The 26,320-nt window shown below is 39.2% G+C and overlaps 1 protein-coding gene across 1 annotated transcript in view; it reads left to right on the forward strand.

Moving 5' to 3' along the window:
* Nucleotides 1-20,520, forward strand: part of LOC113026334 (solute carrier family 23 member 2) — an 84,225-nt gene extending 63,705 nt beyond the window's left edge. The window contains exons 9-12 of the mRNA XM_026174991.1: nt 5,265-5,429; nt 6,746-6,854; nt 19,865-19,960; nt 20,041-20,520. Coding sequence (XP_026030776.1) covers nt 5,265-5,429; nt 6,746-6,854; nt 19,865-19,960; nt 20,041-20,210 — 540 coding nt within the window. The 3' untranslated portion in view covers nt 20,211-20,520. The remainder of the gene's footprint in view (nt 1-5,264; nt 5,430-6,745; nt 6,855-19,864; nt 19,961-20,040) is intronic.
* The last annotated feature ends 5,800 nt before the right edge of the window (nt 20,521-26,320 follow it).

Below are 26,320 nucleotides of genomic sequence, written 5' to 3' on the forward strand. Positions count from 1 at the left end.
AACATGCTCTTCCCATATATCTTGTTCTGTTGATATGTGAAGCAGCAGAGCTTTGTGTTTTGCCAGCTGAGTTTCCTGCTGGACAAGCCGGCGACAAGAACACAGTTGAGTCCACTGAGCCCATTTTTGGCTCGAGCATTCTGTCACACAGCCAGGACTCAAACACAGACTCAGAATGCAGTTTGGTGAATTTATTGACAGTGATGTGAAAAAACGTATTTACAGTGTCTTTCAATAAAGGGAAGACATCCAGAGTTTCTATATACAGAATCCAAGCTGATGGGCCGATAGATTCCACTCCATCTTTAGACTTGATAGTGAAACAGTTTTCTTTCTCCAACTCTCATCCATAAATCCAAAGAGAGAAGGATGACATTTACACAGGTGAACAGATTTACGGAACAGGGATGAGTATCTACCACTAAGAGTTAAACGATCAAGCATAGACACAAAAAACTGATATTCTGTCTCCACAAAAATGTCCAAACTATCCTGGACAAGCCCCCATTTATTTTACGACTCAGCTCAAAAGCCACAACATAAATTTGGAGACTAATACCAGAATTTCACAGAGGTTTTATTTTAAATTGCATAAGAAGGTGGCTAAAATACTGTAGCTGGTACCACTAAGACAAAGACTGGTGAGCCTTTATGAAAGCCCACTTCAAGTATGCCTTTATCCACACCTGACTAGGTGTGATTGATTAGCAACAGCTGAACACTCTTGCACTGCCACTGCAAAGAGATTAGGGGCTGCAGAGGGGCATAATAATGTCCTCCATATTTGAAGGGAGCCAACTGATCACCAGATGAGGAGCAGGTGAGTTGATTACCGTAGGTATACCAGGCTGGAGTGCAAAAAACAAGAGGATTCTGCCTCTGAAATTAAGGTGTGGTTACCACACATGCATGCCCACACACACATATAGGCACACAAACAGTCAAGAGGAATAAGAGAAAGCCAAGTTGGAGAGAAAGAAAAACTGGCAGGACTACCAGGAGGACAGAAGGACTATGACACAGAGTGTGCATCCAGATATATTACAATGAACAAATCTTTCACATTACCTACAGACACTTAATTCATTGCCAGGTAAGAGTTAAACATGTTAATATACATGTCTTCACACCAGTTTTGGTAGGGTTTCCTAAAATGGCTGTAAGACTACATAAATTCTGAAATTCTGAAGTGCAATTAGTCACATATGTCAATCAGCTTTTGTGGTAATTTGGCATGCATTTGAGTAAATGAAGACATTTAAAGGCATAGAGGAGCAAATTTATAACTGAATTTCCTCAGACGACTGTCCTCAGAAGTACTATCTGTAGTTTTGTTACTGAAGTTGCTACATTAAGTTGTCTGGTCTAAACTAACCCCTCTAACTCTGGTGAGACACACACAGTATCTATTGTGTACTTGGATAATTTGTCACAAGGAATTTGAACACTTAAATAATAAGTGACTGCAATAAAGATTTCTTAAATTTTGTATTCATTTTATTTTATTATTATGCAATAAAACATTTTTAGGATACAGATGTTATTGTCATTAAAGTATCTATAAGTAACATTCATTCCTCACTTAATATGATGTCCTGTGCCCTGTATTATCTGGGCATATGATGCCCCTACCCCATAAAAAAAATGAAAGGAGAGAAAACTAAATTAACTTTGCAATGCACAAATAATGTTGATTCATGTCAAACAATGGTGATTCATCTGTCTGAGAGCTTTGGTGGTGATATATGTACATAGCCATTAATATAAATACTAGCTGCATATTTGTAGTTGTAAGAAGAGAGTTTGATGTTAATTTAGTATTCTAAAATATTCACTGAAACAGCCTAAAAATAATAACACATACTATTAATGGCCATGTGACTGAAATATCTGTAAATATTTTTCCATACAGATGGGTGGTTGGAGCAGTTAACAGCCTTGGCAGATCCATACTATATACAGAAATAGTTCAGTAGAACTGCGATTATACAAGTAAGATTTTTTATAAGTTATACATTTGTATTTTAGTGGATAACTACCGTTTTAACTTTTGGATGGACTCAGTGGAAGCAGAGATAGTGAGCAGGGCAAGCAGGGTGAAATATGATTTTATTTGACCTTTAGATTATGGTCTTGTGATACAATTAATGGGAGCGGAAGGCTATAGACACGAATGATTTAGTTATATTGCATTGTTGTTGTTTGTGAGTCTTACTGTTTGTGCTGCAGACTAAACTACATATTTAACTGTCACAGCTGGGGAAGCAGTCGTGTGATGTATTGAAGGAGGACCCAAGTTGCAGACAGTGGTGGTGATGTGAGGGAATTTTATTTACAGTGTGGCAAGTGGCAAACAGGAAATGTGGAACAGGCTAGACAAAAACTAAACTGGGAAAACTAGAAACCAAACCTGAAATCATAATATACGGAGACACACGGGATGAGGAGCAGAGAGACGTTGAGAACACCAGATTACGCAAAATAACACAGACGAACCCATGGGGTGCATAGGTAGAAGCACACTATAAGTACAGACACAAGGTAATCAGGAAAGAACACACAGGAGGAACACACAGCTGAACTTAATGGGCATGACAAGACACAGAACTTCAAAGTAAAACAGGAAATCATAAACAGTTTTACAAACAAACTCAGGAACACGAACACAGCACCGGGAAAGCACACAGCCAGGAATAAAAAAACACTAAGAATCAAAACCCTGAGAACTATTGAACAAAATACCAAAATCAGAATAAATACTAGAACACAGGACAATAGGAACAGTAAACACAAAACGCTGGGTATAACGACCCAGGACCATGACACTGACAACCATATACAGTTTAACTGATGGAGCAGTCACTGTTATTTTTTTTTTTTTAATTTACAGAGTCAAAGCAGCCCTGTTTTGATTCATAGCAGAAGTTAAAGCTCAGATTTTGTAAATTGCTGTTGTAAGTGCCAATATACACTCACCAGCCTGCAGAAGTTCTAATCAAGCATCAGAATAGGGGTAAAGGTAATTCAAGTAGTTTTTTACATGGTTGTTGGTTTCAGTATTTGAGAAATGGATGATCTACTGGGATTACTACTGAACAGTACTTATCTTGGCCTTGTTGATGTCAGGTGTCAGAGGAGAATGGCCAGGCTGCCTGAAGTTAAGAGGGCAAATGTAACTCACTAATCTTCTCATATGCAATTACTCAACACTCAACCAATGTGGAGACAGACAGAGAGACATTGTACACACAATCACACTCCCCAAGCGTACTCTAAGAACCGGGTCTAGGTACCCTTGCCCCTGGAGGGGGAAACTGCACCCAGACCCAGGTGGTGTTACCCTTTTCCCTGCGGTGGGGAGAGGCAGACCGCCCCGACTCCGCAGCAGCAGGGAGGCCCCACACTCCAGACCCCAGTCGGACGGCCAACTCCTCCTCCTGGCCCCCCGCTCCAGCAGGTCGGAGAGAACAGGGGTGTGAGAAGACTCCAAACCTCCCTCCGCCCGCTCCTATGTAGTGTTGATGCATGTGTGTTCTAAGGTGCATTTAAAACCCAGGAGGGCATGGAGCTACCTGCCAGAGAGCAGCAGGTAAGCGCATAGCCCCTCCTGATAGCCCTCAGTGTCTATGTGTTTTTAAAATTGAGAGGTGGGCAACGACGCTAGGGGTGCGGTGTACACCCTGAGGGTCTTAGTCAGAATAGTATTTCTGAATACACATCACTTCAAATCGCATGGGTTAGTCAAAGTCAAATGTACTTATATAGCACATCAACAACAGCTGTTGAGCAAAGTGGTGTACATTTAAAACAATCAAAAGAGATGACAAAAAGCCAGGGAATAAAAGTGGTTTACACCACTTTTAGTGGGTTACACCAACCAAAGACTTCATGGGGTCCCCATATTAAATGGGATGTTTCCAGCAGGGTAATATACTATGTCCCAACGCACAAAAATATTTTTAAACTGTTCCTTGAACAACTTGACAATGACATCAATATACTCTATAGGTACCATGTGACAAAGTGGGTGAGAGTACCACTTGTCCATATTCTTAGTTAACATTCTTTATTTGATTTAACCATATTTCACATGTAATCTGCAATAGGCAAACATCTACTATCCCGGGTTTGTTTATGTTTTGCACTTTTACAGATTATATAATATAACATCTTGGTTTAAATCAATTCCTACAAGTTTGTTAAGTTAACATGTTCTTTATTTCAACTGTTAATTTGTATTGTTTAGAACTTACCTTACCTACCTGTCTTCCAGAAACAAAAGGAGGAAATGTAGTTTTACTTCCTGCTTTATAGCTTCTGGGTTCATCTGAGGTCACAGGAAGAGACCAAGTGCGGGAGGGGAAGAACTCTTATAATTTAATAAAGTTGATTTTAGAGGGTTTATGAAGAAATAGATTTATTGTTGTAATATGTATTGATTACACCACAGAGTTCATGTTGCCAGTAAAGAGTAGTAGTAGAGGTTTGAATATAATTATGTTCATCTTACCTACCGAATGGAATAGTCCAGAGGAGAAATCGTTTGGTTAAGTGGACTATTTAAGCAGAACTCGGGTGTTTGAGAAGAAAGGTTCAGGGGTCAGTGTAGCTGTGTGCAGTTTGACCTTAATTTCTGTTGATTTAAGTTCAGTTATGTTTATTTGAACTGAGTTAGTTATAGAGTTGAGTTTCTTATTTGTTTTTTTGTAAATATTATTTGGGTCACAAAATGGTGAATAAATCACTTGCTACACTGGGCAGCATCAGTCTCCTGCACTTCTGTGACCGCTTAAGTCAAGTCCTACCACACACCATTTAAAAAGAACACCTTTGGGAGATTTTCACCAATTACTGAAAGGGACCAAAACCAAGTTTACTTTTGACTACTGACAACATTCAAGATGGATTTATATGTATTATGTATATATGTTTGTTTGTGCATTGGTTAATGGTAATCTAAATCCACTTGTATTCATGTCTTGTTTGAAAGTGCAGGTTACTGTATTTTCAATTTAAAAAAAATTGCGATTAGTATGTACACACCTGTTAAAAACATGTACACCCTGTCTTATCACAGGACAATTTCAGATATAGTTATTATTTAATATTATGGCATCGAAATGCTTAACCACTCTTCCTGTGTTGTCATGTCACATGTCCAGTGAGACCCAGAGATTCTTCCAACATCCTTGCAAAAATAATGATGGTTTAAGTTTTCTTGTGTACACCTTACAGTGAGTCCCTGTGCTCTGTTTTTATGTTAGGTTGGTAGCAGGCTGGTCCTCCAGACAACTGGAATTCTGATGATCATCCTCGGAATCTTTGGAAAGTTTGGAGCAATTTTTATCACTATCCCAGATCCAGTCATTGGGGGCATGTTCCTTATTATGTTTGGAATGATTGCAGCAGTTGGGATATCCAACCTCCAGGTAAACACAATTAATTTCACAGCATATCAAATTGCATTTGTCTTTTATTGTGCACCTTTTTTTTTATTCAGAGTAACTAGAGCATAGCTTAATAAGATGCCCTAATCCTTAACCCCTTCAAATAAAACAACACTGCTAAACAAAGCACCATCTCTATTAAGGCTTTCTTGGACTCACTGGTTCCACAGTGAGCGGTGTTGTTAAATCTATCTAGAATACAGGCAAAAACAGAAAATAAGGATCATGTGTGTAATAAAAACTTTATTTGCTTTTTATTGTCATTAACTTGTCTACCATTTGGCACTTTAAGCAACCTTTAAGAAATCTGCTGCACAAAAATGTCTCAATATTGTAAAACTGCTTTGATGTTAGATATTGAGCTTGGCAGTTGTTAGCGCACTGTAAGTGTAATCCGTAATACATGAAATTCAATGTAAGTACAGTAATATGTGATTTCAAGGTTAGGTTGAGTGAGTAAGGGTCAATAGTAATCACCTTTCCCGTATCAAGCTATTTCAGTTTGATTACAGCAAACATATTGGACAAACATACAGACAAGAAGATAGTAATTTAATGATATTCCAAAAAAGGTTTTTGAGTGTTTGTTTTTCAACCACAAACATATTTCTTAATGCCTAAATGAGAACTGAAAACTAAACACTGTGAATTTTTAGCTGTTATAAAAGTCTCCGACTTCGAGACTAATTAATTGTTGAAAAACATAAGTGAGACGGCGTTTAAGGAAGTACTTGCTAGAAAATACAGTAAATGCAAATACCTTAACTGAATTGTTGCACAACTGTATTATTAGTTCCTCCCCTCTATGGTATTTTTTGGCTAAAGAACTTGCTCTATCAGTTTTTGTAAAGATGAAAAATGACGGTGTTTTCCCAAGCTATATTTTGTAGCTATTTCGTTTTGTACTGTTGTAACACTATTGTGTATCATGTTTCATTATTATAGGCAGGTAATATAGTCTTATACATACATCCGCACACACACAGATATATATATATATATATATATATATATCTACACTGACCTCACTGTGACCCGTGTTAACCTGTCATGACCAAATAAATGTGAATCCCATACCAAAATAGAATTTGGGTCTCTTTTTTTCCTGATTATTCCTAATCTCATTTTAGTGAACTTCCACAGCAGAAATGTCAGCTAGCTGAAACAGATCAACAAAATAATGGCTTGCATCTGAGAGTCAATAAACCAGTTTTAGCAAATTTGTATCACATTATTTCTGTCTCTCTTTCTTTCTCACCCTATTTCACACACCATCCTGTCTTCTTTTCTCTCTCCAGTATGTGGATCTTAACTCTTCACGTAACCTCGTCATCCTGGGCTTTTCAACCTTCAGCGGTCTGGTTCTACCCACCTGGTTTCAATCCAATCCTGGCATCATTGACACTGGTGATTTTAACACACACACACACACACACACACACACACACACACACACACACACACACACACTTTTAGGGCTTTAAAATCAGTATTTGCATGAAAGTATAGAAATACAGTTAAAATAATCTACATATTGACTGTGAAACATAGTCTGTCAAAAAGTGTGTGTGTGGTTTTTTTTAATGTCAAGTGGTACCATCCAACCTGTGAAAACACACTCAAAGTCTTCTTTGCTTGAATTTACTGAACAAATTAAAATTATTATTTATTTATTTATTTTTTAGTTTACTTTAGTTTTACTCCAGAGCTTCCCAAAGTGTGGGGCCCGCCCACGTATGGGGGCACGGTATGAAAAGGAGAAAAAAAAAAACCATGCTTGGACACTGCTAGCACAGGTGCCCACACAAACACAAAGCAGGAGATGAAGCATCGCTGAATATGTTTCCAAACCAACTTCATTCTAAGCCAAAGACTAGAAAATATGGTGAAGCATATCTGCCCTTTGGTTTCACCTGCACAAGTGGCAAGGTAGGTCTCCACTGCAAAACTGCTTTTCCCTTCGTTGGGAGCAGCGCTGGGCTCTTCAAATCACGGACGCTCTTCAAATCACGGACAAACAATATCCCACATTCTTGATATTTAGTTCACAAACACTTGTTGTAATGACTAAACTTCTCCTGACATTTTGGAGATGTTAGCTATTTATACAGTAAAGTTACAGTGGGATACAAATAATATCAGACAGATCCTGCCACGATTTGTTCCCTCAGTTCAAATCACAGACAAACAGTATGCCACAGTTGTTTATGTTTTTAAACCCATTTTGCACAGAGAGGCATTTATTGAAAAATGTATTGATAGCAATGTTGAATATTATAACACAGGGAAAAAAACAACTACACGTAAAATAATCACACCGTGACGCCTCTGCCTTTCTAAATAGAGGTACAGTAACTGCGTGTGTGTAAGCGTGCGCATAGTCAATTTAACAGTAACAGTATTTTGTCTCTATCTGCAATTCATCTCACGTAAACAATAACGTGGCGCACAGTGTAATGTGAAATAAAGCACATACCTTTGACGTTGCGTGACAAACTTTGTATTCCTCGTCCACACGTAAACGCAAAAAAGGAGTTTTAAAAAATCTCAGTTTTCGGTGATTCGAAACATCGTTTACGTGTGGACGAAACAGCTGCGTTTTCAAAAATACCAGTGTAGGTGCAGACGTTAGTGTAAAAGAGTTAGTAGTTTACTTTCTTTCTACCTGTAATTTATTGCAAATTACTTGTATTTGCTTAATTGTTTACTAAATGTTTGAGGTGTGAAATAAACCGCAATGGAGCAAAATATGGGTGTGTGTGGTTGGAGGATGTCTTTGTGCGTGCACGCACGCCCGGGGGGGGCACGAACATTTTTCTTGTAAAACAAAGGGGGGCCCAGCAAAAAAAGTTTGGGAACCGCTGGTTTTACCTGATTCACATGTGTTCTTTCAGTACGACACTCCATTTTGGCAGGCTAACGTCAGGACTTGGTTCAACTTTTTAAATAAAAATCAGGAGTTACTTCCACCGAAAGGTTGAGTGGAGCTATTTGACATAACTTTTTAAAGTAAATCCACAAACCTTTTTTTCTGTTGAAAGAACATAAATTACTCCAGTAAACTAAAAAAAAAAAATGTGTTTGTTGAATCTAACTAAATAGTATTCTAAACCAGCCAATAGTGAGGTTTCATTTTTTGAGCTCATCCTTGAGCTTGTGTGCCTGTTTGTGTTTTATTGTTTTTGTGTGTGAAGTTTAAACTACTTTAATTTCTGGATTACTGAGCTGATTTATTATTTTAATATTGAGTTTGACTCCTTGTGATATTGTTGAATCTTTGATATCTAATTCCAATATAACATGATGTTCTTATAATAAGTTTCTGTTTTGGCTCATAATTTCTTTGTTTTCTCAGTATCCTGAGCTTTTATGTTATTTTTCTGGTTCCTGTCTAGTTTTCATGCCTCATTCTGTGATTTATTGTTGTGGTTGTTTCTTGAATCGTTTCTTCTTCTGTCTCACTCCTCTGCTTTACATCACTGGAGTAACACTGCTCCTTTGTCTGTGTTTTCATGTTAATTTGACTCATCTTTTCTCTCTGTTTAGTATTTTATGTTATTTTCTTTTTTCCCCTCTTGTGTCCTGTGTTAGTTCTGTGTGTTTAGTTTTACCTATGTCTTGTTCCTTTGCAGTCTGCATGTAATCAACTCTTTTTGTATATATTGTTAAAGCATTAGTTGTGTTGCTCCTGTGCAGCTCTGTGTTTTCTTGCTTATTGCTTGTCTTAATTAGTGATGTGTCGGTCGAGAACGAAACGGCTCTTAGAGCAGACTCTTTGAAGTGAACGACGCAAGCCGGGGTTTTCTTCTTTCTCTCACCCTCTCTCTTGCACTTTTTTTCCCGCTTCACTCCACACGCGAGCCTTGTGCTTTGCGCTGGGAAGAGGGGGGAGGGGCGGTAGTTACACTCGCCAGGCACAACAACGTCACATTAGAAAGGTGTAATGATCATCCACAACTATTTTCAGTTGCGGAAGATAAAGGACTCAAAGTTTATTCATGCAGGCCCATATGAAAGAGAATGTGCATCTTCCTTTTGTTTTCATACTTTTTCATATTTATATTTTATTGTGTTGTGGTTTGCAGTGTTTTGTGTTGTTTCACTTTAAATTTGTTTAAAAGGAAAAAGCTGAAAATTTAAATAGTTAAAAGTTGAAATGTTAATAGTTGGTTTTTGTATTGTATGATTTATTTATTACATTTTATGTGGAGTGAATAAATAAAAGTCTATTTACGGTGGCCCCTAGAGACAAAGCACGTACAAACTCCAAAACACGTACGAACTCCAAAACACGTACAAAACACAACAGAAATGCTCCAGGATGCTAGGGGGAGTGTTGAGCTTTTGTTACCTAGTGGCTACACAAGCCAGCAAGTACCAATGACCAGATTTGATGTGTGGTAGTCTTGTCCTTTAGCGGGCAACCAGCGGCGGTACCAGTACGCTGCTGTAGGTGCCGCAGGTTCTCTTGCTTGACCAGCGATTATCTTCCACGCTTTTCGATCTAAGGCGATAGTTCTTACAGGTGTGTGGTAGTAACAGGTAAATGAACTTTTTTTTTTTATTATTTGAATATATATGAGTGCCTGTGTATAAATACACAAACAATACACATATACTTTCAATTGTGTAATTTAAGTGATCGAGGTAGTGTTTTGGAAGTTCAGTTAACGCTAGAAATGTGCTTTGGACTTTTGTTTATAGCCAATATTAAAGACTCATCATTTGTTGTTCAAGTCAGCCTTCTATGTCCTACATTTGGATTCTGTGTCTATACTCTGTACACCTTGCTACAGTCGACCTCACTGACTGAGTCATTAACTGAGAAACTGTTGTCATTTATATATGTTATTCTTAGGGCAGCACGGTGGCACGGTGGTTAGCACTGTTGCCGCACAGCAAGAAGGTCCTGAGTCTGGGTGCAGTCCCCCCCTCCAGGGGCAAGGGTACCTAGACCCGGTTAGTAGAGTACGCTTGGGGAGTGTGATCGTGTATACAGCGTCTCTTTATGTCTGTCTCCACGTCGGTTGAGTGTGGAGTAAGTGCATATGAGAGCATGAGGGTGGGAATGGATGTTTGTGTCTGTGTGTGCCTGTATGTCTGTGTCTATATGTCAGGTTGGGTATCAGACGCCACCTCTCTGGGGACATCTCGGGCCCTCCAAGGTTTGGAGGCCTATCTCCACCCACCACCACTTCCCCTGCCAGTGGCGGACTCCCTCAGGTATCGGTGCGTTGGTGGTTCTTTGTATCTGGGGGTGGGCGTCCGGGTACACACCGGCTCACTCCTTGGCGGCCGCTTATTGGGGCTCGCTCGGGCCACTTTGGAGGTGGGGTGCCCCCGGCCTCTCGGCCTGGGGCTCGGTCACTCAGGCACAGCTGGCTGCCGGCGGAGCTCACGGGCGCGTCACTGCAACTCCCCCTGGCTTCTGCTCCGCGGCTGCTGAATGAGCTCTCATCTGGGACTCTCCTCAGCTCTTACTGGGACAGTGGCGCGGCTGCCCCTCTGTTGGTCTTCCTTGGTCTCTTGTGTTCTGGGGGCCTCTGGATGTCTGGAGTTTTGATCTCCTCCATACCTGCTTGATACCATAGAGGACAGGGCTGTGGCTCCCCACACTCTCTAGCAGATCATTACATGGAGAAACCTTTGGAATGCAAGCATGCTGATCCACACAGGTATGCACACAGGTATGCACACATGGGTATTCACAGATGCGGACTACAGCTTTCTTGGCTGCTGCCTCAAAGCACACTGTGCGCTGTCTATCTTGCGTGCTGCACAATATCGTTTATTATTTAGGAACTATTGATATCTATGACTAGCTAGTTTATTGTGATGGTGCTTTTTTTTATTATTATTATGTTGCTCTTTGTTGTTTGCTGTCTCCCCTGTTTTTTTTGTTTTTCTTTCTCTCCATACAGGTGACCCAGGAGTTTTTTTTTTTTTCTCTCTTCCCCCCCTTCTCACCGTCTCTTCTCCCCTTTGGTTTTCTTTCTTCCTCTCCCCCTCTTTCTTTCATTCTTTCCCCCTGTCCTATTAAAAAAAAAAGAAAAAAGAAAAGGATGACAAAGGATGAACTGAAGCTCCGCCATCACGTGATGTCACATGCTGCTGTTTCTGATGTCACTTCCAGAAAAAAAAAAAAAAAAAAAAAAAAAAAAAAGAAGGTCCTGAGTTCAATTCCACCATCAGGCCGGGGTCTTTCTGTGTGGAGTTTGCATGTTCTCCCCGTGTTTGCGTGGGTTCTCTCCGGGTACTCCGGCTTCCTCCCACCGTCCAAAGACATGCAGCTTGTGGGGATAGGTTAATTGAATAATCCAAATTGCCACTAGGTGTGAATGTGCGAGTGAATGTGAGTGTGAATGGTTGTCTGTCCCTATGTGTTAGCCCTGCGACAGACTGGCGACCTGTCCAGAGTGTAACCTGCCTCTCGCCCTATGACAGCTGGGATAGGCTCCAGCGCCCCCCGCGACCCTGAAAAGGATAAGCGGAAGCAAATGGATGGATGGATGGATGGATGGATGTTATTCTTAGGACATGAAAAAAAAAATCAATCCTGTACATAGTACAGTCCTCCAAAATAGTACAAAGTATGGTTAGGGCCTATCAAGCTATAAATATGCTGCAGAACTAACCTGCTCGGAAGCAGGTTATAGCTCAGTAGCGTATAAAATCGCTGCTCACTGACCAATCAATTTTCCAGAAATTAGTTTCAGATGCATAGATAGCAAAAGTTGTTTTAAGAGTAACTGATATCATTGTCTGCAGCAACTGTGTCACTGCTGTATCATGTTATTAATGTCTTTATATTTTAAATAGTTTTCCTTTCGTTTGTGAAATCAGACACTTTGTTGATAAAACAAAAATCTGACCATGTTTCTAATGGTCATCTGGTTGGTCATATGCCACGTCTTTCATGTGAATGTGTGCATAGCTAGATTAGGAAACCTTGGGCTTACTGAGCTAATAACCACCTTCATGTGACTGCTTAACACAATTGGCAGGGTAAGTGAAGCCAGGTATTGAATATCATGTGTATGCTGAACTTGTTTCATAGTACATGGCCCAGCTCTGGCACCCCGATGCCCAGGTATCACATGACGAGTGCAGAGAAAAATTCAAGCACAAAAGATATCTGATACCTATAGAGACAGCAAAGAATGTAGCTTGCTAACACACTGTACTATTTTAGCTTATTCAGCCTGGTTTATAATAATTTATTTCACAGCATAATATCAACAAAATAGGACGATAAAATACACAAGATGGCACATGCACCTGCTCTTTTGTCTATTTAAGCCCACACAACCCATGTCTGTTTGTTATGGCACAGCACTAGTTTGTTACTATGCATCAATGAGCATTAAAAATGTTGGAAAGCAGCAGTTTCACGTCATTTTCTTCTCAGTTCAGTACACAGTAGCCACTGTACCATGACAAACTCTTTGTCTGTACCCACACTGGGTGTGATCTATCATTTATTTCACCACCTCCTTTATGATTTTATCTAACAGGAATCACAATAGAAAGTGCTCTAAACATCTGGTGCATAATTGAAGAAACTAAGCTATGGTGCTTTAATAACATTTATAATTGTTCAAATAGTTGTGCTGTGGGACACTTTTGTAAGATTTCTGCTTGAGATATTACACAAGTTTGACCATTTTATTTTTTATTAATCAAAACAAAATCAGTAAACAATGACAAAAAATAAAACATCCAGTGACATAGTCCTCTTACGGTGAATTCCAGGCTGTGTTCCCACAGACACTTAGAGATTACCCTTGAAAAGATGCAGTAGTTTTGCCAGCCTAAGCTCCTAATGCCAAGGTGTTCCAAAATCCCACAGGCCCAGATGGCAAACATTTTACATTTAGTCTTTAGGCTAAAGGTGGCAAATTGTCTTTTAGACTAAATGTGTTTTGGGAATCTTTGGTTTTACCTTTATGTACTTAGGACAGAAAAACATTCAGTTTGGAGTCCAGTCTTTTAAGACATGTTTTATATGGGTTGAATAGGATAAAACCAGCATAACAGCCAGTAGGGGGCACTGATAAGGCTCTTGAGCTTGATTCTTTGTACATCCATGCATGACTTTTCTTCTTAGCACAAGAAGGAGGCTGGGTTGGAATCACATTTATTTAAAGTGTAAAACTGTAGATGTTGTCGGCAGCTTTGAGAATAGAATTTTAAGGGCTTGGCTTGGTTATATGTGACTTTAGCTTCTTTGGAAAACTTCTACATCTAGGGATGTGCAGATTGCAGAAAACATCAGAAAAGAACCTAATGCTTGAAATATTTTTGGGGGGTTTCTTGTTTGTTAGTTTTTAACAATTACTCTAGATTTCATTTGTAAAAATATAGTTTTTTCTATGTTATACTGGAATTTGCTGATTGCAGATATTGCCAACTTCAATCAGGTCTCTGACAATTTTGCAAACAATTTAAAGAAAAAAAGCACTGCAACTTCGTAAGTATTTGTAATATGGTAATCCCATCACATACATCTTATAAAGGTTTCACAGTGCCTAGGTCAAATCTATAAAACATTCCAAGGGTATAATCATAGATAACTCTAGGTTTACTTGCACTTCTGTTTATGTAGTGTGCACAAATTCTTCATTGACATTATTGCCTATTGGCCTATTGGTAAGAGGAATGACTAAACAGGGAAAAACAATAGTGAAAAAGCAGAAAGGGGAAAAATAATAATAATAAAGCTAAATGCGAAAGGTGAATAGGGTAAAATTGTTTTGTAATACTTTAAATGTTTTTCTACATTACATAAACATAATAAAATATGCATTCATATGCAACTGATAGATCACTCTCAGCTTACACTAATGCAGTCATCAATCCAAACATTAATCTAATAGATGAAATTACACAATGTGAAATAAATATGATCAGTCAGAGATCTTAGAAGTAAGAGAGTTATAGATCGTCACAGGTTGACAACTGATAAGTACATTATTTTGATGACATTTTGATTAGCTGATTCATAGGCTTTGTGACCACCTCCTATGAAGCGCCATCAAAAGAGCAATCTTCAAGATTAAACAGTTCTTCTCCGCAGACATGAGACCTTGATCCTATGTGTCATGTGATGCTAGTGTCTCCCAAGAAAGTGTTAATCCAGAGTGCAATACTGGGCATGAGGGCTTGTCTGGTTTTCTCTGGTCTAGGCTGCTTACCTCCCAATCCTCTTGGCTTGCCCCCATGTAACTGGCTGTAATCTGCCCAGCTCAGATAAAGCACTCTTGCTCCAGAGTCTGTCCCCAGCCTCAACATTAGCTGATAGCACCAGACAAGAGGAAACCTGTCAATGCTCTTTGTAAACAAACTCTTGCTCATCCCGACGTCTTTCGATGTACAAGCTGTTGGATTTAAAATCAACTCTGTGGATGCCTTGAACTTTTGACTGCTGTCGTTTTGGGCAGGAGATGTGTGTGTGTTCCTTTGTGTGTATATGTTTTGGGATGGGTTATTTGAACAAGAGTTTTTTCAGAGTCAAACTACGTCAGCGCTGTTTGCAGTTCTTGATTCAATTCAGTACAACTTCATTATGCAGTTTATTGCCTGAGAAGGATTATGAAAGCACGGCCTTGGACTTGCAGGCATTTCCATTTTGAATGGCCCTCTGTATTCCACCATGTGCTCATGGTCACACATGCCACATGAAAAGCCAACTCTGACTCAGGATTTTAGAGTATCTTAGTGGTCTCTAGTGATTAAAAACGGTGCCCCTTGGTCAACAGAAACCTTTACAAATCCATATATCTAAACATCCGTGGCTCTTTTGTCAATGTCACAGGACACTCTTGTGAGGTGCTACAGGCAAATTGTACCTATGTTACCACTTTGTGTCAACAATGTGGCTTTTATTAAACTACCAGCAAATTTGCTCTTTTTGTCACGGTCCTGGGTCAGTGACCCAGTGTTTTGAGTTTCTTGTGCCTCTGAGTTTTCTGTATTATGTTCTTAGTTCTCGTTGTTGTCCTAGCTTGTTCTTTAGTGTAGTGTCTTAGTTTGGTGTTCTTGTATTCTGTTTAGTTCTCTGATTATTTAGTAGCTGCCCTCTGTGTTTCTTAGTTGCTGTCTCCCCTAGTCTAGTTTGCATCTGTGCTAATTCCTGTTTTACTTTGAAGGTCTGTGTCTCATGTGAGTGTATCCTACTTTGCTCCCTTGTCTCATCAGTTCTGATTTCTCCCAGCTGTGCTCTCCTTCTGTGTCTCATTCCCCTCGTTACTTCCCATTGTATTTAAACCCTGTGTTTCTCTGAGTCAGTGTCGTGTCGTCCCTCATGCTGTGTGGATCGCCCTGTGTCTCTCTGTGAGTTCTTAGTTTGTTGTTTCCCCAGTTTAGTTTAGGTTAGTTTAGTTTAGTTTGTATGTTTGTCCTACCAGCAAATAAAGCTGTGATTTTTGAGTTCATCCCCTGAGTCTGTGAGTCTTGCATTTTGGGTCCAACTCCTGCCTGCCGCACAGCGATTCATGACACTTTTAGAATGCTACTACATGTTCTGTTTCTTATTATCCACTTCACTTAAAATGTCTCCATGTAAAAGATTAATTTACATCAGTTCATCAGTTACAAAAATATATGTATTTTTACTATTGGCATCAGATAGTAGCTAGTTTTACATTGACGTTGTCCCCTTCTAGGTCATCTCCTTGTGCACCGCTGCACCATGTTTCTCCAAACTGTTTTCTGGAAGTCATGTCCTTCCTCTATACCCCAATCCTAAGAAAGTAAATAAGGGTTGATATGGTACAAATCTTAATAAAAAAAAGAGTTAAAATAGGATTTGGTAGGTGGGGGAACCCTAAGGTCCAGTGTAATGGGGCAGTGCAGCAAAAAGAAGTAATCAGTCACACATACTGTCACATATACTGTGGTTAATACATAAGCAGATTTTACATCATGGCTTTATCATCATGACTTCCTGGCCACTATAAAATTATTATAAAGGCAGACTTTTTGTATGTTAATAAAGAAAGCAATCACCTTAAAGTGGACATGACAGTATCATGGCAAAATGTGCAACAGACACGCCAGTTCGCCATTTTATACTTTGCCTCTCCAAAGCATGAATTGGAGACGCATGCAAAGTTGCAGTAAGCTGCAGAACCAGCAGAGTGAGATATTTTATTTCAAACTAACATTGAAATAATCATGGGAACACATTTTAAACAGACATTATTCATATGTAAATACATATTAGCCAACTAGCTTTATCATTTCTGTCGATTAACGACCCAAGAATGTAAATCATACCTTTCTGTGCTCACTACTGACTTCCTGACTTTAAATATATTATCTCCCCCTGTTGGTAATGCAGATTCTGCATGTGTATCCAGTTCTCGATTTGGACCAGCCTGTCTATTACACACTTTGCTGTGGTTGTGTATTAATGTGTAATAAACCATGGAGCCCAACTTAAAATACTCTAAGATTTAGCACTATCTGTGAATGTTGATTTAAGAAATAAGTATTTAGAGTTACAATTTTTAGAGCATGCATAGCACCATCTTGTGCCAGTACAGAATGTGAGATCACTAAGTTGGTTGGTTGCTGCTAATAGTCTTGCATTAGCTAGCTAGTAACAGAATTGATAACTCAATAGAAAACAGGGAAACTAAAAGTAAAAAGCAGTCTCGGGGGTGTCACTTTTAAATCGCCCCTGGCTGTAGCAATAACTTTTATGTTAAAAAACTAATTTGTTTTACAATCAACTTTACTCTCTGTCTCCTAAGCAGTAAGTTGTTCTTTATTGTTGGCTAGCTGCACTGTAATGGGAAAATTCTCCTGCTGACTGTAGTGTTAGAGTTTGTCGAGCAGTTTAATAAATGAAGACTATGTGCAAAAGAGCTTGTTTGAGTCAGGCTCACGGTTGATTCACCACACAGACAAACTGTCCGACACTGTCCCCTCTGTGTGTGATTTTTGTTGTTAGGTTGAGTGGACAGACTGAGCAGTTCAATCAACTGGCAGATATATGTCTACAAGATGCGATCAGTGCTATTTTATGCAATAAAATAGTTTTTCTTCTCTCAAAAGCATATCCAACCAGTTTACTACTTATATATCACACAAGAAACTGAAGCATAACTGATAATCCTAGAATGCATGAGCATGTCCACAGGGAGATTTTTTTTGTTCCGTGGACATGCTCATCAAAAGGAGCGAGCTGAAGTGGTTTGCACATCTGATAAGGATGCCTCCTAGGTGTCTCCTGGTTGAGGTGTTCTGGGCATATCCCACTGAGAGGAGGCCCCAGGGCAGACTTAGGACAAACAGGAGAGATTACATCTCTTGGCTGGCCTGAAAGTGTCTTGGTGTTATTCCCCTGGATAAGCAGAGGAGGAGGCTGAGGACAGTGAGTCTGGGCTTCTCTGCTTGGGTTTCTGCCCTCATAACCCTGCTCCTGATAGGCGAAAGAAAATGAATGGAGGGATGGATGGATTTCATTGTACTACTGTACTATGTATGACTGTGCAATGACAATAAAGAGTTATCTTAGATGAACATATCACTGGATGGTAGGATTCCTGATCGTGCTTTGGTAAGAAACTTAGTTATGTTTGGATGTGCTTGGGTAAAGAAAGTATTTTATGGCATAAAATGGTACTGATCACATCTAGTGGACATCTGCTCTGCTAGTTAATTGCCCCTCTCAGTTTACCCACCAGACAAAGAAAAAACACAGGAAGGACAGTATCAGACCACTTTTAAGTTTGAGTTCACCTTGATTTACTTAATCTCTGGCTCTTTTCACAGTGTGCTTTTTTTAATTCTCTCTTCCTTTCATTAAACTCAACCAGTGGTGGCAGGCAGCCACTTCCTTCTTGGACTTTTCTTCCTGTTAAAAGGGGTTTTTCCTTCCCACTGTTGCCAAGTGATTGCTCAAAGTGATTGCTCAAAGTGATTGCTCATTTCATTGTTGGGGTTTTCTCTCTATTATTGTAGGGCAGTGGCTATCAAAGTGAGGTCCCCAGACCTCTAGGGGTATGCAAGATGCAGATTGGGGGTCTGTGAAAACACATAGTGTCACCTGGCGCATAGTGGCACTTAAAAACATGTGCCAGTGACAACAGTCCCCTCGAGTTTGGCTTTATCGAGAATGTTGATGGAAGACCAAAATGCATTGTGTGTCTTCAAGTGCTAGAAAATGAAGCAATGAAGCCAGCCAAGCTAAAGTGGCATCTCATCTCAAAGCATGAGAGTTATAAGGGGGTCCTTGGAAATATTTTACCCCCTGTATGGGGTCCCTGGCCCCTAAAAGTTTGAGAACCCCTGTTGTAGGGTCTTTACCTTACAATATGAAGCACCATGAAGCCACTTTAGTTTTATTTCTATAGAACTGAATTGAATTAAACACTTTCCATGGCGTTATTGGTTTTGTCACTAACTAGCTAACATAAACTAATGGGAATCTATTAGCAACCAAACAACCTAGTGACATCACATTCTGTACTGACCCAGATTGCTTCAAAAAGTCAGTCCATTTTTAACTGTATCCGGGAAGTGATTTGAATAGTTATTTGGAAGCATTATCTAGCTTGTCTTTGATTTCAGTGGTCAAGGGAACATACAAGTTACTTATACAAAATATCCTGTTAAATGTGATTTTTTTTAAGTTTTAATAAGGTTTGATAAGATTTAAAAATCCTTTCTCTTGGCACTATCAAGTTTTTAGCCTAATGTGTGAATACAATTAATTAATTTGAAATAGACATTTCTCGGTAAGCCATAACCAGATAACCTCACCAAGTTGATCCACTCTCCAGTTAAAAATTTTATATAAACAAGAGCACAGTGCAACTCCCAGTGAAGGGCAAGTTAAGATACTTTAATATATTCATTTATTTGTGTCTATGTGAAGTCGAATGTTTTGAAAACCTCAAACAAAGAAAGTTTTTAACTGTCAAAAAATACCACAAACAGTTTACAGGCCACTGATAAAATATAAAATATCTCAGACAAATCCATCTCAGTCAGACATATAGGGATTCACCCGTTTGCTTCTAAGATGCTTGAATACAACCAAACACCACACAAAAAAAAATGTGTATGGTAAACTCAGCAACCGTGGTAAAAGTGCATACCAGGCATTCTGGCTTCCTCACACAGTAAACTGAGTAAGAGTGAATGCTGTCTGTCTCTCTGTGTTGGCCCTATGCTGGACTGGGATGTCAGCTAAGATAGGCTCCAGCACCCTTGAGATCTAAACTGCATAAGAAGTTAAGGAAATGGGTGGATGGATGATTAAGCCTTGATTTAGTTTTAAAAAGAATGAATCCTTGCCTTCATATGGAAGAGGCAAGCGCAACGATAATCTTGTACAAGATTTATAGTTCTTTTATCTTTGGCTAATAAAGGTTAACGACTTGTTTTGTTTGTTCTTGTCTCTAAAGGAATAAAAGAGCTGGACCAATTGATTGTAGTGCTTTTTACCACACATATGTTCATCGGTGGATTTTTTGGATTCATACTGGATAACACCATTCCAGGTGAATGACAGAATACTTGTGTTAAAGACAATCAATTATAAAGTAAGCTCTATCATCTAACCTCATCCCATCTTTTTCAGGTACTGACAAAGAGAGAGGTATCAAGAGCTGGCAGGACAAGGTGCAAGATGGAAGCAAAAACATGCATGACCAGTCATGCTATGATATACCTTTCTGCAACAAGGTTTTGAAAAGGTTTAGATGTTTCCAGTGCCTCCCCTTCCTCCCTTCTTACAACACCACCCAGTAGGAGGCAACCATGTAATGATGTGGTAGCTCAGTGTGCAACATTAATGTTGGCCTGTTAGCCCCATTAGAACAAAGAAGTCTTAATTGGATGGAATATTCTCAATGACAAAATAAGTGTACATGACACTTACCTTATTTCTTCAGTGCTATTACGGTTCATTTTAAACTTCACTGCTGACAGTGTTTTCACAGTGTCACCTTTCTGTTGAAGTTTCAGTTTCCCATTTTTGTTGATCTGGTTAATTATTTCTAAAGAGTTGAATCTTTGAAACAAATAGAAGTGTTTCACATTACAGAATTTCAAATTCACATTACAGTGTACATAGGAGCTTGCAAAGAAAAGCGTCTGGACTTCTTTAAGTTGCTTGCTCATCCGAGAAGCTTCTTCAGTTCTAAGGTCAAATGGTGGAGAGTCCCAGATATAAACCTAGTGGGAGTAACCCCCCACACAGGGACAAAAGGACCCCCTGATGATCCTCTAATCGCCTGAGCCAAGGTGTGAAACTGGGTGTGGGTCCCAATCAGCCAGTTTCGGGTGTGTTCATTGTGAAACCTGGCCCCACCTTATCATGCGAATTCCTGAGGTCAGATGGCCCAGGATGTGAGTGGGCGTTAAGGCGTCTGGGAAGGGATCTCAAAACTGGATTATAGATGGCAGACAGTTGGTGTCGTAAACCCCCGCCTCTGTTCAAAGATGGTCGCTCACAGTGGACATAGATGGCTTCTTTCACTCCTCTTTCAAACCATCTGTCCTCTCTGTCCAAAATGTGAACATTGGCATCCTCGAAAGAGTGTCCTTTATACTTAAGATGCAGATGGACTGCTGAGTCTTGTCCTGTGGAGGTGGCTCTTCTGTGTTGTGCCATGCGCTTGTGAAGTGGCTGTTTGGTCTCTCCAATGTAGAGGTCTGAGCATTCCTCGCTGCACTGTACAGCATACACCACATTGTTAAGTTTGTGTTTTGGAGTTTTGTCTTTCGGGTGAACCAGTTTCATCAGGGGGTCCTTTTGTCCCTCTGTGGGGGGATTCTCCCACTAGGTTTATATCTGGGACTCTCCACCATTTGACCTTAGAACTGAAGAAGCTTCTCGGATGAGAGGTGAAACGTCTTCAAGCAACTTAAAGAAGTCCAGACGCTTTTCTTTGCAAGCTCCTTTGACTACAATGACCTGGATGACTGAGAACCTTCACAGACATACAGTGTACATTGGCATCAATAGGCAGAGGTCAAGCTGCTGCGGCTTTAAACTGTCATCGTGCTTCTGAAACTATCTTTTAGACTGAAAACCCAGTGGAGACATAAAGCCGCTGATTCTTTAACATAATCGCACTTACCGAAAACAAACACTGAAACAATATTTGTGCTAATTGGTTACTAGTTTGTTTTTATATTATGTTTAATTAATTAATTATATGGATGGTTGCAATTAAAATAGCAATTTATAGGTAGTGCATTTATAAACATTAGGATGTTTTTTTTTGTTTTTTTTGCAATATCGCTGATGTTTGTGTCCTGCTTCATTTTCACTGTTTCATTTTGTTTGAACTTGAACAGGTTGTATTAAAATGTGACGAGTTGAGATTGTTGCTTATTAATGTTTTTTATATTAGTGATTATTTTATAGCTTTTTAAGAGTAAACAGTTAATTACAATGATCATGAAGGAGCAAGACCCACAAGCAGGACACCCAAAAATCCAGATCTTTAATCCAGAAAGCTGTACACAGGAAGGCAGAGGAGGCAAACAAATCCAAATATGGCAAAAGTAAAGTCCAAAAAACAATCCAGATGTTCAGACACACAACAAACAAGGAGCAACAAGGAAAAAATTGTGGGCATACAAACAACATACTAGAAATACTAAAATATTTGCAATGTTTGACCAAATCATGGTAATGGCAACTTTAGTCATGTTGCAGAATTCGTCATACTCAAATTCAATCTGCTTACTACAGAGAGTAAAAATAAACACAAATCTATATAGGTTTATAATGACAGCTGAAAAATAAATCTTATAATAGTTAAAACAGCTAACATACACATGCACACACACTCACAGACACTCAGCTTTTGACTTATTGAGTCGTTTTTTGAATGCAGGCACAGCTGTAACTTACCTCAGGTCAGCAGGCAACTTGTTACAAATATAGGAGCACAGTAACAGAAACCACCCTCACGACATGTAGCTCTAATTCGGGGGACACCTGATGTTGTTTAACTGGGTTGCAGACAGTGAGCAGTAAGGCAGCGAACGTTTAGTTCATAAAGTTTAAAATTAACTTTTTGAACTGGGAGCCAATGAAGTAGTTAAGCACTTCAGCACATGTTCAAATTTCCATGTACGTGTAACGACTCTGGCAGCAGACCTTATTATCAAAACTGTGATCGCTGTTCAAAATGATGCCAAGGTTTCTGACTTCTTTGCTGTGTTTCAGAGGCAGGAAAGATAAATGTGAACTAACTGACTACAAATAATTCTGTTCTAAAAAAAATTCTATAAAGTTTCTAGACATCCAGAGTTAATGTCATCAGTGCAGCTTATTAGTTTGTTAAAAAAAAAAAAAGGTTAGATCATGTTAGGAAAAGGGTTCAGGTTAGGTGAAGCAGTGTCATGTGCATAAGAATGATGGGATATATTGAGATTTTTTATGACAGCACCAAGCAGGACTATGTGAAGGTTAACGTGTAACAGACCGGTGATAGACCCAAAGGAAAATCCTTTGAATTTTTATTTGAGCAGTTCCAAAGCTACGAATTAAAACACAAAAACGTTTGCACTTTTGGTATGATGAGTACCAGTGAAAAACATGACCTGACCAACTCTTAAACCAATTGACTTGTGAGCTGAATAAAAGGTCTGCAGCATTTTATTTCTGTCATCTTTACCTTTCCTTTGTTTCTTCCAGGAACTTTAGGTGGATTATGTATATCTACATTTCTGGCAAAATCAATATAATTAATTATTTGAGAAATTGCATCGGAGAAATTATGCAGCATTTAATGATATGATAACAGTACTTGTAATGTGTGCTTTGAAAGTTCGCTGATAAATATGTCACCTGTGATGCCATTGATGTAATGCTCGTTAATTAATCGGTTGGTATTTGTTTTGACAAGACAAATAAAACACACAATAATGATTCGAGAGAGCAACATTTTGAACATTTGTAAATGTGACATCAAGGCGTTTGGAAACAATTAGAGCAAGTGTATGACCTTTTGTATGAATGGGTCCATTCACATGCTATTTAAAGTCAAAACATTCTAATAAAGGGATTGTCTGTTTTATATCACTTTTCATTGTTGCTGTTGTCAGTGTGAATATTTATATCCCCTGAACTAATGATACATCAAATTATGTCAATTAGGGCAATTTATTCAAAGGAGCTTGCAAAGAAAAGCATCTGGACTTCTTTAAGTTGCTTGAAGACGTTTCACCTCTCATCCGAGAAGCTTCTTCAGTTCTGAGGTCAAATGGTGGAGAGTCCCAGATATAAACTTAGTGGGAGTATCCCCCCACAGAGGGACAAAAGGACCCCCTGATGATCCTCTAATCGCCTGAGCCAAGGTGTGAAACTGGGTGTGGGTCCCAACTCTCCACCATTTGACCTTAGAACTGAAGAAGCTTCTCGGATGAGAGGTGAAACGTCTTCAAGCAACTTAAAGAAGTCCAGACGCTTTTCTTTGCAAGCTCCTTTGACTACGATGACCTGGATGACTGAGAACCTTCACAGACATAGGGCAATTTATGTTGTATATTTGGAAAGAAATCCATCAATTTCCTCTGAACCATGTCTAAGGTTAGGGGGATGATATTTAGTGACGAATACAGCAGAATATAGAATTAATTAATAAATCTGAATATTCAAAATCTTGAAAATGGCACAGATTAACAGTTAAAGATTCCAGTACTTCTCCTGTGCAATATTCAATATGCACAACTAATTGTGAATTAGTGGTTGATATTTTAATCGGCGCCAGGGGCAGAGAGACATCCAGTCCTCACCAACTACAAAGGTCAGAGTAGGATTATAAGAATTAATGTGTAAACAGAAATATTTATTTTTTTATCCCTATCCCAGTTAAAAGTCAACTTCCCTCATGTAGAGTCCATTGTTAGTTGGCAGAACTTTACTGAGTTAACAGCAATAATTGCACAGCATCTAGTTTTTAAAAAAATATGCTACATTATTTTTTAAATGCTAAAAAAGATATTAAACACGTTATGCTAAAATGTTAAAAACAAAGAAAATGGGTTGAACATATGTGTAGCAGCATTTACAGTAACCTTTTACATGCATGTCTGTCTCACAGCATGCTGCCCAGTTACAGAGACAGGGCAACTGCTGAGGCAAAGGTTAATTGCTTTAAGATAAACATGGAGAGCTTCTAGAGCCAATGATTAAGGCAGGTTTATGCAGCATAAGAGACTCCCATCAGGGTCTCACAGTATAAACATGTGCTTAAATGCTTAAATCTTTTTGTTAGTGGATTCAAACATAAAGCCCGAGTACTTACAGTATGTGTCTGCACTTCTTTTTGGCTCTCGGGGGAGGCGGACGCACTTTTTCTCCTCTCCTCTCCCTTATCTTTCCTGCTTAGCTCTTATGTCCTTGTCTAGTCTTGTGTTTTTTTTGTATTACTTTCCCTGGAACACTCTCTCACAGTCTGTTTCTAAAACCTAAAGAGAATTATGGATTTGATCAACTGGTCTCTGAATGCTATTGACACACTTTACCCTTTTGTGTTACACATTTCGATGTTTTTTTCCTCGCTACCTAGCCTGACCTGTCTCCCCAATGTGATGTTTGTGTATTGTACGTACGGTCGGCAAGGTCTGTCATCTCGGTTGTGGGCAAAAGGCCTGCAAATGACAAATAAAGGCTATTTCATCTCTTATCTCATGTTTTGGTATTTCTGAATTCTTTGATGTTTATTTTTGACTGATGTTTTGTCTTCACCCCTCCCTGGTCTGAACAGGAATCTTTGAAATCTCTTCCTCTTTCAGAAATACAACCTATGATACATTCTACAGTAAGGACTGGCATTGCATCGTTTTCTCGTGTTGTTTAAGACATTTTTGGAGATCTGACATTTTGTGTGATGTTTAATATTTCTGATCAGGCGCATTACAAAAAATATCCATAGCACTCAGTAAAAAGAATGAAATTCCAAAAAGCAGACACTCATTATCCAGCTCCAAGCACTATGAACAGAGAATAGGGATGAATGACAGTTACTAGTGTAGGATCAATTAAAGGGAGCTCATGGTGTGTAATTTGTCACTTCTTTCAGAACATTGGTATCTAAGGCTACGTCCACATTAGCCCGGATAGATTTGAAAATGTGTTTTCGTTTTCAGTCATTTTCACAGAGTTGTGCGTCCACATTGCAATGGCCGAAAACGCTTATGTTCCAGTGCAGCGCATGCGTGAAACGCAAGAAGATTCGACCTGCCTCATTTCTGTCTGCCTTTTATTTGCTTTCCGGCTCTTTGAAATGTTGCGGCAGAATGTCAAGGAAAAGCAGCAAGTATTTTTTTGTTTTTTGCTGCTGCAAGTAACACAAAAGTACAAAGTTGCAAAAGTGAGTGAGAATTAAAGAATTTGAAGAAAAGCTTTCTGGAGCATGTACAAACTGATATTAATCTGTAATAGGGCTGTCAAAATTGAGAGCAAACAAAACGACTGCTGTATAATGCCCTCCGCTATCTTAGTTTAATTGGTCACATGACTGCAACACATGACTAAAATGTGTCATCGTTTTCAAAAAGTCTCAGTTTTTGCTGTCCATATATGCGAAAGCACTGTTTTCAAATGTATGTGTTTTTTGCGTTTTCCTTCAGCGAAAACGCCATCTCAGTGTGGACGGGACGTCAAAACGGAGAGAAGACGATGCGTTTTTAAACGAAAAAGCATTAGTGTGGACGTAGTCTAAGACAGGTGTTAAAAGTAGTGTAACATGTTTTACCAACAGCTTCAGTGGCATAGCAAGTGCAAATCAGGTCACACACTGTGAGTACCATATGTAAAAGCCATGTGGCTAGCAAAAGTGCCAAGTTTGTCAGCAAGTCACCTGGTCAAGGAATAAGCCAGTGGCACAGATAGATAT

Source organism: Astatotilapia calliptera, chromosome 7 (genome assembly GCF_900246225.1).
Source record: "Astatotilapia calliptera chromosome 7, fAstCal1.2, whole genome shotgun sequence".
NCBI classification, from domain to species: Eukaryota; Metazoa; Chordata; class Actinopteri; order Cichliformes; family Cichlidae; genus Astatotilapia; species Astatotilapia calliptera.